Here is a 12,752-nt window from a genome sequence, read left to right on the forward strand (position 1 = left end):
ATGCTTTCTCTTCTGGTGCTTGTATGAGCCATTCCCAAGTAAGAATATTCCTAAACCGATTCACAGACATTTGTATATCCTCAGAATCATTACATTTAAGATTAAGAGTCTTATTTTTCTCTCTCTCACATGAAACGGACCTCCCTCAAATGTCACTGACTAGGAACAAGAATCTGAGAACTCAAAGCCCCACTATTACACTCTCCTTAACTTTCGCTGTGGATTGTGTGACTTCCCCAAGCTAGGCACAAAGGACATTTCCTCCTGTCACCTGGAGGATGACATCTCCAGACTCATCTGGAGGATGCGGTATTTGAAGTGAAAATTCTGGTAAGGATTAAGATATGACTTCTCAAAATACCCTTCTGTGCTTCTCCTTCCTTTAAAGCAGTCTTCTTTTCAGCTTGTCTGGTTGAATGGTCCAAGGTAAGGCCAAAGATGAGGGCGTTCATTGGTTCAGTGGAAAATTAATGAAAAAAAAAATTTTTTTTAAGATTTTATTTATTTGACAGAGAGAGACACAGCGAGAGAACGAAAATAAGCAGGGTTGCGGGGGAGAGGGAGAAGCAAGCTTCCCGCAGAGCAGAGAGCCTGATGCGGGGCTCGATCCCAGGATCCTGGGATCATTACCTGAGCCGAAGGCAAGACACTTAACTACTGAGCCATCCAGGCGCCCCCAAATTAATGAAATTCTAAACAGAAAGGCCATGGCCTCTGATTGATCAATCAAGCACAATTTACCTGGGTTCACAGTGTAAATAGCAAGGATCCAAGGACATAGAAGCCCAACTAGCTCACTAGACATACCCCCAAATGCATGTCTTTCTTTGCTATATCCATCTGCAAGGAAACTAAGAAAGAAGCAACATAAGGGCAGTCTATTTGTTTTTTCCCCACTGCACTAGACTCCCCTTGCTACACCTGCCTTCTGTACTGTGGTCAGAATAGGTTCTCTGTTCAGGCCAGGTTTCCAACCTTGGGATTGAGGAGAAGGGGCAAGGGAAGGGGTAGGGGGTGGGGGGACACATCAGAATTTTGGGGAAAGAGGAATACAGCTTGAAACCAAATGCTTTGTTTCACCATTTTTATTTTTTTGCAATTCATGAAAATTTGTTTTTAAAATTTAAATAACTTCATAGAAGAAAGACATGAGAATTTTATGCTTATCAAAGAGGACATGGCATGGGTTTTAAAAGGGTCAAGAAATTCTAGTTGAAGTCATGGAGACTGGGGACTCTGGTGGATAGTGCTCAACCTCTTGGCAAATATGGTAATAAAATCTTAGCTTCCTTTCTCACTTCCTGCCCATTCATATGTCTGTACTGAAGTCTTGAGCTTTGAGGGAAGGGTTTATATTTCCAGTTTGTCTACATCAATTTTCTTTAATTAAACCCTAACCACAAAATAGCTTTATTAGTAGCTAACCTTCACCAACATCTCAACGGCAATTAGCGTAGTTTAAACATTCCTTTTCTAACGGTGCTTAAAGCAAATTATATTTTTGCAAAACCCAATTGATGCCAAAATATGTCCAAGTGCAAACTGTGGGAATGACCTTTCTCTCGTTTGTTATTATTCCATCCACCCACCCATGCAATGAAACACTGAAACGTCTGCTGTGTGGCAGACACAGGGGATGCATGCGGACTAATATTCAACAGTCACACTCACCTGTGTGAGAATAAATGTACCACAAGGCCCCCGTCAGGAGTGCTCCGATCACAAACGCCGCAAATGCAATGCCCATCACCGTGAGGGTGTCCAAACCATGGAAAACTGCTACAAGGAAGGGAAGCCAATACATGCTTTCAGTGAGTCTGCACCAGATGTTGCAACTTTGTATTTGTTTTACAAGCACTGTCAGGCTGGGCACAGACTAAGAAAATGAGGCCAAAATGAGAATCCCAACCAAATGCAATGTATCTGAAACTTGCACATTTTTTTTTCTTTCAAAATGATCAGATTTCCAAGATAGCTTCAATTTGCAGGTTACATCCTCAATCTGAAGATGCTCTGGAAACTGAAGTGAGCTCCCATTATCAAAGTGTGGCACAATGCTTCTTATTCATCAAACACTTGCAACAATGAGACAAGGAAAACACAGAGATAACACATTTCAAATACTCTACAAATACATTTTCATGGACACTTACAGGTATAAGAGATAATAGGAAGATGGGGGTGGACAAGGAGGAAACGTAAAGTAAGGAAGGATCAACTACTCCTATAGATTCTCATATTTCACTGGTCCCCTCAGATCAAACCCTCCATCTTAACAATTCCGTATTGCGTCATTTAAAACAACCCACTTTTTAACACTTTCCCAACCGTGATCTTTCTATGAGGGGGACGGAAATACTTCTCGATGTGGAGTGATGTCAGTTTTATGGGCAGCAAAACATATAAATAGAACCAATTGTTCCTCCACTTGGCAAAGATGTTTATATTTGAAATTAATTCCAGGCCACAGAAACAGAACATTTCCTTTCCTTTAAGAGAACTACGTTCTGTGAATCACTTATAAGAAGTTAAAATCAGCTTCCAAGAGATGGGTTTTCAGCAGAATAAAATTTCTAAGGTGTCTATTTTTTAATTTAAATATAAATTTAAGGTATAGGATCTCCCCACTATCTCAAACCCATTTCTATGCTCCTCTTGAGTCAGAAGCGACTCTGGCTGATCTCTATGTAAATTAAATCTCTTTGCCTTTCATCTTACTTCAGTGTAGAAGAACTAGTTATATAGACAAATGTGACACACATACCCACCCCTGCTCCGAGCAGCCCCACAACTTGTAAGTATGCCATGCTATTGAAGATTCTGGAATTTTGGAATTTCCAAGTCCTGGTGGCTACTTTTCCAGCCATATGCCCTTTGGTGTGTTAACTTCTGGAAATGGACCTAGCACTACTTCACCTGCTGAAGGCAGGGAGTGAACAAAAGGAGTTTGTAAAAGGTTTGGGGACCTGAGGAAGGAATATGAACTGGGAAGAACTCTGGAGGTTAAGATGAACCAAACCATCCACTCAACTTAATTTAGTCTGTAGGTATGCCTTTTTATGCTTACAGATGCAAAACTGGGGCATGATTGCAAGTTTTTAGTAAAACTCTGAAATTCTAAAAATGGAGATGTCATTTATGAAAATCAGGGTGGGTCATCTCCCATGTGTCTCTTTGTAGGTTCATGATACTCTTATACTGCTGAACTAAGGCACTTAATTAAAACAGTGTAGTGCTTTGCATAAAGAAACTCATCAGACTGTTATGTGTATATGATGAGGTCAGCCATGGAGACTAATCTAGAGAGCTGTAGGGAAGAATTCTCCTCACAAGGCAACATCATCTAGAAGAGCTCTGGGTGCAAAGCCAGAAAGCCCAGGTTCTAGTCCTGCCTGAATGCCAGTTATAACCATGGGCAAGTCACTTAAATATTTTTTGGTCAGAATTTCCTTCTGCATAGAGTGACAAAATTGGCCCAGATAAATCCCAATGCACCATTTTGTAGTAGTTGGTCTCTACTTCTTACAAGTCTCCCCTCCTCACCTTTCCTTACACACCCCCCTTGGACTAGAGATTGTCTCAAAGACACAGCAACTATCTTCCTTTAGCAAGTAACTACTGTCGATGACATGGAAAACAAAACACTCCCAGAGATGTGAGTTAATGCTTTTAGATCATAACTGATAAGTATGCAAATAATGAACTCTCTCCAAAGCTAAGTAAGTTACTACCTTCCCATTAAGGCCACACATGCCAGTGGGTCAACAAATTCATATTTAAAAGTGGCAGGCAGAAAAAAAGAAAGAGGATGAAGGAAGGACAGAGGAAAGGAAAAAGTATGAGATTACGAAAAAGGGGGAGACAGGGATTGAGAGCAGAGGTCTTCTTATCAAAACTCAAAGTTTGCCAAATGCTCCATAACCAATTCATTTTTATAAAAAGCCCAGGAGGCTCCTTTCAAAAAAGATGGATAAAGACTTACGTGGAGAAATTGGACTTGGTTCCTTAATGCCTGGACCTGTTTCTGGAAAAAAAAAACAACAAAACACACACACAAAGAAAAAGTTGATATATTCCATAGAGAAACCAAGTTTTAAGCAAAAGTTCATCACAATCTCAGCAGGGATTGACATGTTCCTATTTGTTAATACTCAGTGAAAATGTTATCAGTTATCCTCTTTAGATGTCAAAACTTTAACATGGGTACTCAGAAATGTTAAACATTGCATTTTGTTAACAATCAATTGTACAGCTTCTCCAAGTTGAAGAAAACTTGAAGGCAAACTTAAGGAATTTGAGTCTGACAGTATCTGTGTGTGTGTGTGTGTGTGTGTGTGTGTATACACCTTTGTATTTATTTACAAGAGGATTCAATACCTTTAAATACCATAATTCTCCAGTATATTCATGATATTTTTCCACTTTCAAAAATCTTTTAATGTGCACAAATTTTGTGGGGGCGCCTGGGTGGCTCAGTGGGTTAAGCATCCCACTCTCGTTTGGCTCAGGTCATCTCGGGGTTGTGAGATCGAACCCCACATCAGGCTCCACGCTCAGCTCAGCAGAGTCTGCTTGGTTTCTCTCTGCCCCCCTACCCCTTGCTCACTCAAATAAATAAATAAATAAAATCTTTAAAAAAGTATACATAAGTTTTGTAAAAGTATCCTTATTCTTCTTTCCTTAATGCCATTATCCTATAGTTTAGCTCTTTTTAAAAAAAATAAGAACTTATTTATTTGAGTGAGGGAGAGAGTGCACACATGCACTGGGGGAGGGGCTGAGGGGATGGGAAAGGGACAAGCAGACTCCCTGCCGAGTGGAGCTTGACAGGCGATCTCAGGATCATGACCTGAGCCAAAACCAAGAGCTGGGTGCAACTGAGCTACCCAGGTGCCCCTCAGCCTCTTTTCATCAAACATCTACATTATTATAGAGCTTCCCTAACTGGTCTCCTTGTTTCCACCCACTGCCCCTGCTCCTGCCCTAAATATTTCCTCCTCCATATTTTCCCTCAGAGTGAATTTTCCAGAGCCCAGAGTTGATTATGTTATTGTCCTGATTAAATTGCTCCATGACTTCCTGTACTCATAGGGAAAAAAAATCTAAACTCAAGCCTGGTACACAGAAGTTCTGCTTTCCTTCTCTACCAGCACATTGCTAGCCTCCTTTCCTAAGGGCCCTTCACCCACACTGGGCTCCTCATACTTATTTAAACTTCCCAAATTCTCCATGCTGCTTAGGTCGTCACACTTTGCAAGCCATCCCCTGAAATACCCTCCTCCCCCAGACCTGCTTATTGGTATTTTCACTGGGAGGCCTTCTCTGACTCTCTCAGTGCCACAACCTCCACCCCAGCAGGGCTGGTCTCTACCCATGTGGCTTACTCCATCCCTCGGTTGTCCTACACAAAACTCCGTCACATCCTAATTCTCTAGATTCTTCTCTGCCCTGAGGGCAGGGTATAGTTCTTACTCATCTGGACATCCCAGGGCTCAGCCTAGCAAGGAACAGGCCTGCCAGAAATGTTCCGTGAAGGATGACTAGAATGTTGACGTACTTCTTTGTCTCCATTGACATATGACAATGGAGACAACAGAAGGAGCTGGGAATAAAGCTATACAACAGTGCTTGTATACTCTGACATTTCTATAATGCCTTCGTGTTCACATCTCATTTGAGGTTCACACTAGCCTGTGAGAGAGGCAGAAAAAGAATTCTTATCACTATTTTACAAACGAGCATCCTGAGACTCTGCTATCATGTGACTTGCCCAAGGTCACAGCTGGAAAGCATCAGCGCAGGGGCTGAGCCCAAATTCCCGATTCTGCTTCGTAGGCTACATGACTAGGGAGTGTCGCTCTGTCCTTAGCAGGGGAGCACTGATTAAGAAGCTTCTTGTGACTCACGGTGAGAACAGCACAGATCAGGGGACGGTGTATTATGGCCCAATACTTATTTTTACATGCCTTATGAATTAAGAGTACATTTTGTATTTCTAAGTGACTGAGAAAAAACCCTAAAGAATAATATTTTATGACATATGAAAGGTATGTGAAAGTCAGACCTATTCCATAAATCAAGTTTTCTTTGAACATAACTATGTGCATCATTTGTATACTGTCCATGCCCGCAATGCTGTAGGAGCAGCAGGGGTCATCAGGGCACGGCCTGCGTGAGAGACAGACCCGAAACACTCCCCAGCTGGCCCTTCCCAGAAAAAGGGTGCTGCATCCTGGGAAAGACTCCGACCCTGCCCTTTAGAGCGGCAAGTGATGAGTGTTCTGCACGTACCTTTCTACCTTCATTTTCATTCAGTGAGAAGGAACGCATACCTTGTGTCGCAATCCACAGTGGAGCAAAAGACATTGTGAAAAACTGACCAAACCAGCAGCGTTTGAGGTCATGTTTACAAAAATAAAGAAGCTACGTAGGATTGTAAATTCTCAGGATTAACCACCTCAGCTGGGCTGCCTACATTCCTGCAGCCTGGGGGGAGTGGGTCCAGCTCTAGGGGAAGCAATGCCATGGGATGAAGCAAAGCCACCACAATGGAATGGTGCCCCCCAGAGTTGTGCAATGTGGTGGTGCCAGGGTGAGGATATGTTCAGGTTTTAAAGAGAATTACTAAAATTAAAATAACTCTGAAAGCTTTTAAGGAAATCTTTTTTTTTTTTAAAGAAAATATAATTCAGGATGCAGAACAATCACCAACTACAAAATAACACAAGAGACTGTCTCCTAGGAGTCTCATCCCATCAGCCTATTGGCAGAGATAAAATAATGAAGGTGATGCCTTCCATTTACACATGTGTGTAGTGTTTTACAACTGACAAAAAGCCTTCTCTTAGATTTTCTCATTTTAACCTCCCAAGAATCCTATGAAGTAGGGGTATCTCACCACAAAACTACTTCCAAGAAGCAGTGGTTGGATTCACTGAACTAAGTCCAAAGGCATTTAAAAGTCTCTATAGTCTTCATCATATGAGAAATATACACACTTCTGGGAAGAGTTCCATCCAGTCAATCGCCCATGGCTGAACTCTGTCGCTCAGAATCCCTAAGTGGTTTTAAATAATGACTCTCCCCTGAGGAGACCTCACATGTGAGAATGTGGGTTTTAGAGCAAGGCCTGTGTGATGGATGGCATTGTTTTAAAATTCTTAATGGATTTAGGCTATGATCTAATCCCTCTCCCCTACCCCAAATAGGGGCCTTCTCTCAGAGCTAAATAGAAACAGTTGTTGCTTATTTCCCCAGGGTGAAGTTTCTCCATAAACAATAACAAGTACAAGCTGCAGCTCTGAGGTTATAGGATTTTATCCTTTTTTTTGTTCCAAAAATCCCCAATAACCCCTGTGTATGACTATGGAGTCTGATCTCTACTGGAACCCTAAAACAGAGTTGGCACGCTGAAAGGAAAACAGGGGAACACAGCAATATTTACTTTTGGTTTAAGGGTACAATTGTAAGAAAGGAACCCTTGCTATTGCTGCAAAGATAATGTTAACAATAGAGATTTATTTGCAGAAAGAACAAACTATAATCAACATTCTGAATTAAATATCTTCATATACTCTGGAGCAAAATTCGGTCTGCCTCTAGAACCAAATTTCCCTCCTCAGATGGCTGGGCATGGTTTTCATAAATGGGATATTTCTGGGGTTGTGCATGAGTAATAGACCACAGCTTTTAGCCTCCAGCTTTCAATTCAGTTCTCCTAAACATGGTAGATTGAGCAGGCCCACGGGGAGATAAGGTGTTTACTCGGTACCCACATCTATTGGTGTTTGGCAAAGAGAGAGAGAGAGGGAGATCAAGAGGCTAGAGACTCAGGAGGCCTCTGTGCAGATCTCTTTTAACATACAGTTTTTACTAACTTCATTGTAATCAAACCCCTTCTCTGGGTTCTTTCAATATTGATGGCATTCATTCTAATTGTCTGGTCACTCCTCTACACCTTTTCACTTGATTGGTGGTTCTTACCTAGGGTGATTTTTGCCCCCTGGCACCCCACCAGGACATTTGGAAATGTCTGGAGACATTTTGGGTTATCACAATGGGTAGTGGAGGGGTTTGCTATAGGTACCTAGTGGGTAGAAGCCAAGGACGCTATTCAAAATCCTACAACGCACAGGACAGCCCTCTACAACAGTTATCCAGCTCAAAAGCATCAATAGAGTCAAGGTTGTGAACCTCTGCATGACATTGTGAAGGCCTTACAGACAAGGTAATGTGTTTACTATATGCCTAGCATATGGTAGGTACCAATAAACATTTTTTGGAATAACCGTAATTGTCATGTGTATCCTAATACTGCATACATCTCCCCAAAACCAATCTTCATGCTGCTTTCAGGGTAGTCTTCCTAAATGATCTGATCATTGGTTCCTTACCCAAGAGCTTTTTTTTCTTTTTTAAGATTTTTTTTTTTTCCCTTCTAAGTAATCTCCATACCCAACACGGAACTTGAACCCACAACCCCGAGATCAAGGGGTTACATGCTCCCCCAAATGACCCAGCGAGGAGCCCCAATCTCTTAGTGTTTCTTAACTTTCAGAGGTGCCATACTGGAATATTTATGGATGAGATGACATGTCTGGATTTCCTTCAAAACAATCCAGGGACAGAAAGTGAGAAAACAAGTTTGGCCATAAATGGGTAGTTGTTGAAACCAGGAGAAGGATTCATGGGATTCATTCTACAATTCTATTCTATTTTTGTATATATTTGATATATATATATTCCAAAGTAAAAAGTCCCTACGGTATCCCTCTCCCTTGGGTAAAGACTGAATGACTTAGTCTGTCCATTAAGCATTTCTACCATCTTTTTACTCAGCTTCTCCTCATCTCTACCTCAGCCTGAGGACAAAACCTGGCTGGGTGCATTAGAGTATTTTTGTTCTGGAAAAATCAAATGTGTTCCAAAAAGTAACGCCTCTCTTGGATTAACTTCCAACTGACGTTCACAACTTTCCCTTTCATTCCCCTTCCACCCCCACTCCCCCCCAAAAAACCAGTTTGGCTGAGAGGTTAAGAGGAAGGAAAGGAAATTAATATTTACTGAGTGCCCATGATATGCCAGGTGCTGTCCTGAGCACACTTATTTTTAAAAAGTTATGTAGTGGAAATTCAGTATTTTGAACATTTAACTTGCTAAGAATTACATACCATACGTAAATCATGGCATATTTGGGGATGATGTTTATTGTCCTTTCTCACTCATTTTTTTTTATATGTGCCCTGAATTTCAGAAAAATGATCACTCTTCCCTTTCACCATTCTCAAAAAACTATCACTGACGTGGTATAGCTGTTTTTATTGTGAAAGCCTTAGTGTTCTCAAAGGCCACAAAACTGCTCACAGCATCCAAAGAAAACAGCACTAACATGCCTATACTTCAAACTATTTCAGAAAATATGGTAGGATGGAACTACCTCAACTATTTTAATTGTTTTGCCATAAACCATAATATGCATAAAGTATGCATGTTTTCTGGGCTTTTTTGTGAGTTACAATTCAAAGTCACAGAACTTCTAAATTTTAATACTCCCTTAAACAGCTTACATTTTCCCCAACATCTTACCCTTTGGAGAACAGACATGTTTCTTAAAAGTCTTCATCTTCTTTTCAGTTCATAATCAATTAGAGTATTTAGGTGTGAGTTTGAATGCCAATGTGATATGTACGGCATGAACAGGAGGCGGCGGTGGGAAGAGGGTGTGGAGAGATGCCTATGTTGCTTGTAGTTTATTAAAAACTAGAATCAACCTCCACCTAGCACAAGGCAAAGGGTTTAGGAAGGCACAAACTAGAATCAGAGTGCCTGGATTTGAACCCCAGATCCACCATTTATTTATATGCGGTGTGACCTTGGTCAAGTTACTTAATCTTGCTTTATACTTGGCTCGCAGAAGGGCTATGAGGATTAAATACGAGTATCCCCACAAAGGATTTAGCACAGGGCTTTGTACTAAGTAAATGCCAATAAATGTCAGATAATCACGATTGTCATCTCTATGACTATCATCACCACCCGCACCACCATGTTGGAAGTTTTAGCAGCAAAAGAATGTTAACCCAGTGCTGGTTCCCAAAGGACTGAGATGGCGGATATGTGCTGCAGAAGCACAGGCAAGTTCCATTAAAAATGGTGGCCCAGAGGAGGGACCCAGAATTGGTCAGTCTTGACGGCCTATTCTCTTTGTCCACAGAAGGAAGAAACACCACCTGAAATGTGTTCATGCCATTGGCTTTGGGAGCTACAGAGCAGCTCTCTGCTTGGCTGTGAAGCTGATACCCAGAGACTTCAGCTGCTGTTGCCCCAGAAAACCCAAGTGTTAAAAAAATAAGCTGGACTAAATGACCTTGAAGACCTGGAACTTTGGCCTTCAAAGAGTACCAGTGTGGTTCAAAGGACAGTGAAATATCCCACTGCTTGGGCAATTTTTACCCCCAAAATTCATTCTGGTAAGAGATACTTCTGGAGATACTATGGAGTCTGTGGCTTACAAAAGTAACACAAAGCTGGCAGGAAGAACGTTCATGACCCTGTTACTATTCAGATCAACTAACGTTATTAGGCAAATGGTCACATTCCCATTTCAACTGACTATTCCAATTCACGGAGAGGCAGAGGGAAAGCACACACTCCAACGGCCTGCATCCTGGAGAAATGATTTCAGAGTCAAAAGAAAATAAACATAGAAGGTGGGAAGAGTCACTCACAGAGCTGAAAACTGCCAGAAAACTGACCCCACTCAGTGCAGTTAGAAAGCACATTTGCACACAGCCCCTGGGAAGCTGGCCCATCCACTAACCTTCACTTGTTTAACAAACCTAAGCAATGAACTTTCTTCACAACGTGTGCACTTCTCTGCTAAAATCTACTCTCCATTAGCAAATCTCGTGAAACTGGTTTGATATTTGGTAAAATTTCCTCCTGAACTTCAATGTAAAAAAAAAAACAAACAAAAAAAAACCACTGAACTTTTAGGATAATTACACTAAGCTTAAATAAAAGTAATTACCTAATTTACAAGAGGAATTACTTAGAAAAATACCATCAAACTTAAAAGAAGCATGCATGAATACTACTGCAATATTAATGCCCAATTATTGTTGGGCATAGAAAAAAAGCAAGCTGCTGCCATCAATTACCCACAGAACTACAACTCTGGAAACAGGTAAGAGTAACAGATGGGAATACAAGGTAGTGGTTGTTAGTAGTACAAAGTGCAACCAGCTGTTGTCCAAATGTGATATACTTTGCAATCCAATTAATTCACTTATTTCCTTCCCCTGGACCCAATAAACAGGGAACTCTTTGGGCAATAAATTCAAAAAACAATTTCTTTCCTTCTTCCTCTCCTTTACTCCCCCCCTTCCTCCTTCCCTCCATCCCTTCCTTCCTTCCTTTAAAGTAGGCTCCATGGAGCCCAATGCAGGGCTTGAACCAGCTGAGCCACCCAGGTGCCCCTGGGCAATCCATTTAAAGAAAGACTGTGGCTGGTTCACCGTTTCAAATGGCTGAAAACCTACCAGTCGAAGCAAAACAAACAGCAACAACAAAAATTGTTGCTGAGGAACTAATGAACATCTAATACGTACATTTCACACCACCTTCAGGATGGCTGGGAAATGTATCAAAAACTATTTTGCTTCTTCAAACCGTATAGCTGTGTTACAGCTGAAAGGGTCTCAAGAAGCCATCTGGTCTAAACCCTTCCTTTTCCGGATAAAGAAAATCAAAGTCAAGGACATAAGGAGAGATCTCCGAAGTCCCATAGCCAGTTAGCAGGGAAAGTTAAGAGCTGTGCCCCAGTCTCCTAACTCTAAGCCACACCCGCCCCACGATCCTCTCTTGCCCTTCTAAAGTGAGCATGCCCCTAGGAAGAGGGCAGATGCCACCACCAGATGTGTCAGGAAGAATGGCTCTACTATTTGCATAAAGGTCACGCCACCAAAGAATAAAGTAGACAGCATCCATGTTCCTCTCTTCTACTATTAGGTACTGGGTGCCTCTTCTCTTAGCCCCCGCTATCTTGCCTTGCCAAATCCAACAGTGCTTAGATCAGACAGGCCATCCCAGGGCTTCCTCCAAGCCTAGAACTGGTATCAGCTCCACCCAGCAGGTCTCTCAGCCAATGCTCACCAACCAGAGACAGGATGCTGGGTGGCTTTTATCAAGGCTCCAGGGCCATGCTCCTCCTCACCCCTCAGGGTGGTGGAAGGAGGCCTGGAGACCAAGCCCTGAAATGTCTAACCCCAGAGGCTAGGAACCCACTTTTACTCTCCCAGACTTCTCTTTGTTTGGCACCCTTTGGCAATGTTTCTAAGATAGTTGCAGGTTGTTTTCAGACAGTGACAAACGTAGCTGCCCAGACAGCCCAAATGTGCATTTGCCCCCACCCCCATCAGATGTTGCCAATTGCCTGCTGTGTTCTTGCCCATCTGTGCCCTTCAGCCAGGATGTCCATTCCCATCAGGTGCTCTCCATAGTCCAGAGGGCCTCAGGTCCATTCCTAACACCCTCATGGAGCCCGACTCTGCTTCTCTATTGGTTCAGCTGATGTGGCCTACACCGGGTCTGGCTTGGCCTGGCCTGGCCACCTGAAGCCAGACCTCCGAAGACGCATCCTTCCTTTCCTCCTACAAGAAAGTGCAGACTGCCGAATGCGTGCGTGCGTGCGTGCGTGCGTGTGTGTGTGTGTGTGTGTGTGTGTAGCAAGCAACAAATGTGACTGTGTACAA

The 12,752-nt window shown here is 42.2% G+C and overlaps 1 protein-coding gene across 3 annotated transcripts in view; it reads right to left on the minus strand.

The window, feature by feature from the left end:
• The window catches only part of LOC111143050 (transforming growth factor beta receptor 3), a 194,087-nt gene that overhangs the window by 11,810 nt on the left and 169,525 nt on the right, over positions 1 to 12,752 (minus strand). For 2 of the 3 annotated variants that reach the window (XM_022496486.1, XM_022496487.1), the window contains 2 exons: positions 3,983 to 4,024; positions 1,672 to 1,779 (listed from right to left, as the gene is read on the minus strand). In XM_022496486.1, coding sequence (XP_022352194.1) covers positions 1,672 to 1,779; positions 3,983 to 4,024 — 150 coding nt within the window. The remainder of the gene's footprint in view (positions 1 to 1,671; positions 1,780 to 3,982; positions 4,025 to 12,752) is intronic. The other variant, XM_022496484.1, reaches the window with a different exon arrangement.

The sequence above is a fragment of the Enhydra lutris genome, unplaced genomic scaffold (assembly GCF_002288905.1).
Source record: "Enhydra lutris kenyoni isolate GAN:26980312 unplaced genomic scaffold, ASM228890v2 scaffoldscaffold9, whole genome shotgun sequence".
Lineage (NCBI taxonomy): Eukaryota > Metazoa > Chordata > Mammalia > Carnivora > Mustelidae > Enhydra > Enhydra lutris.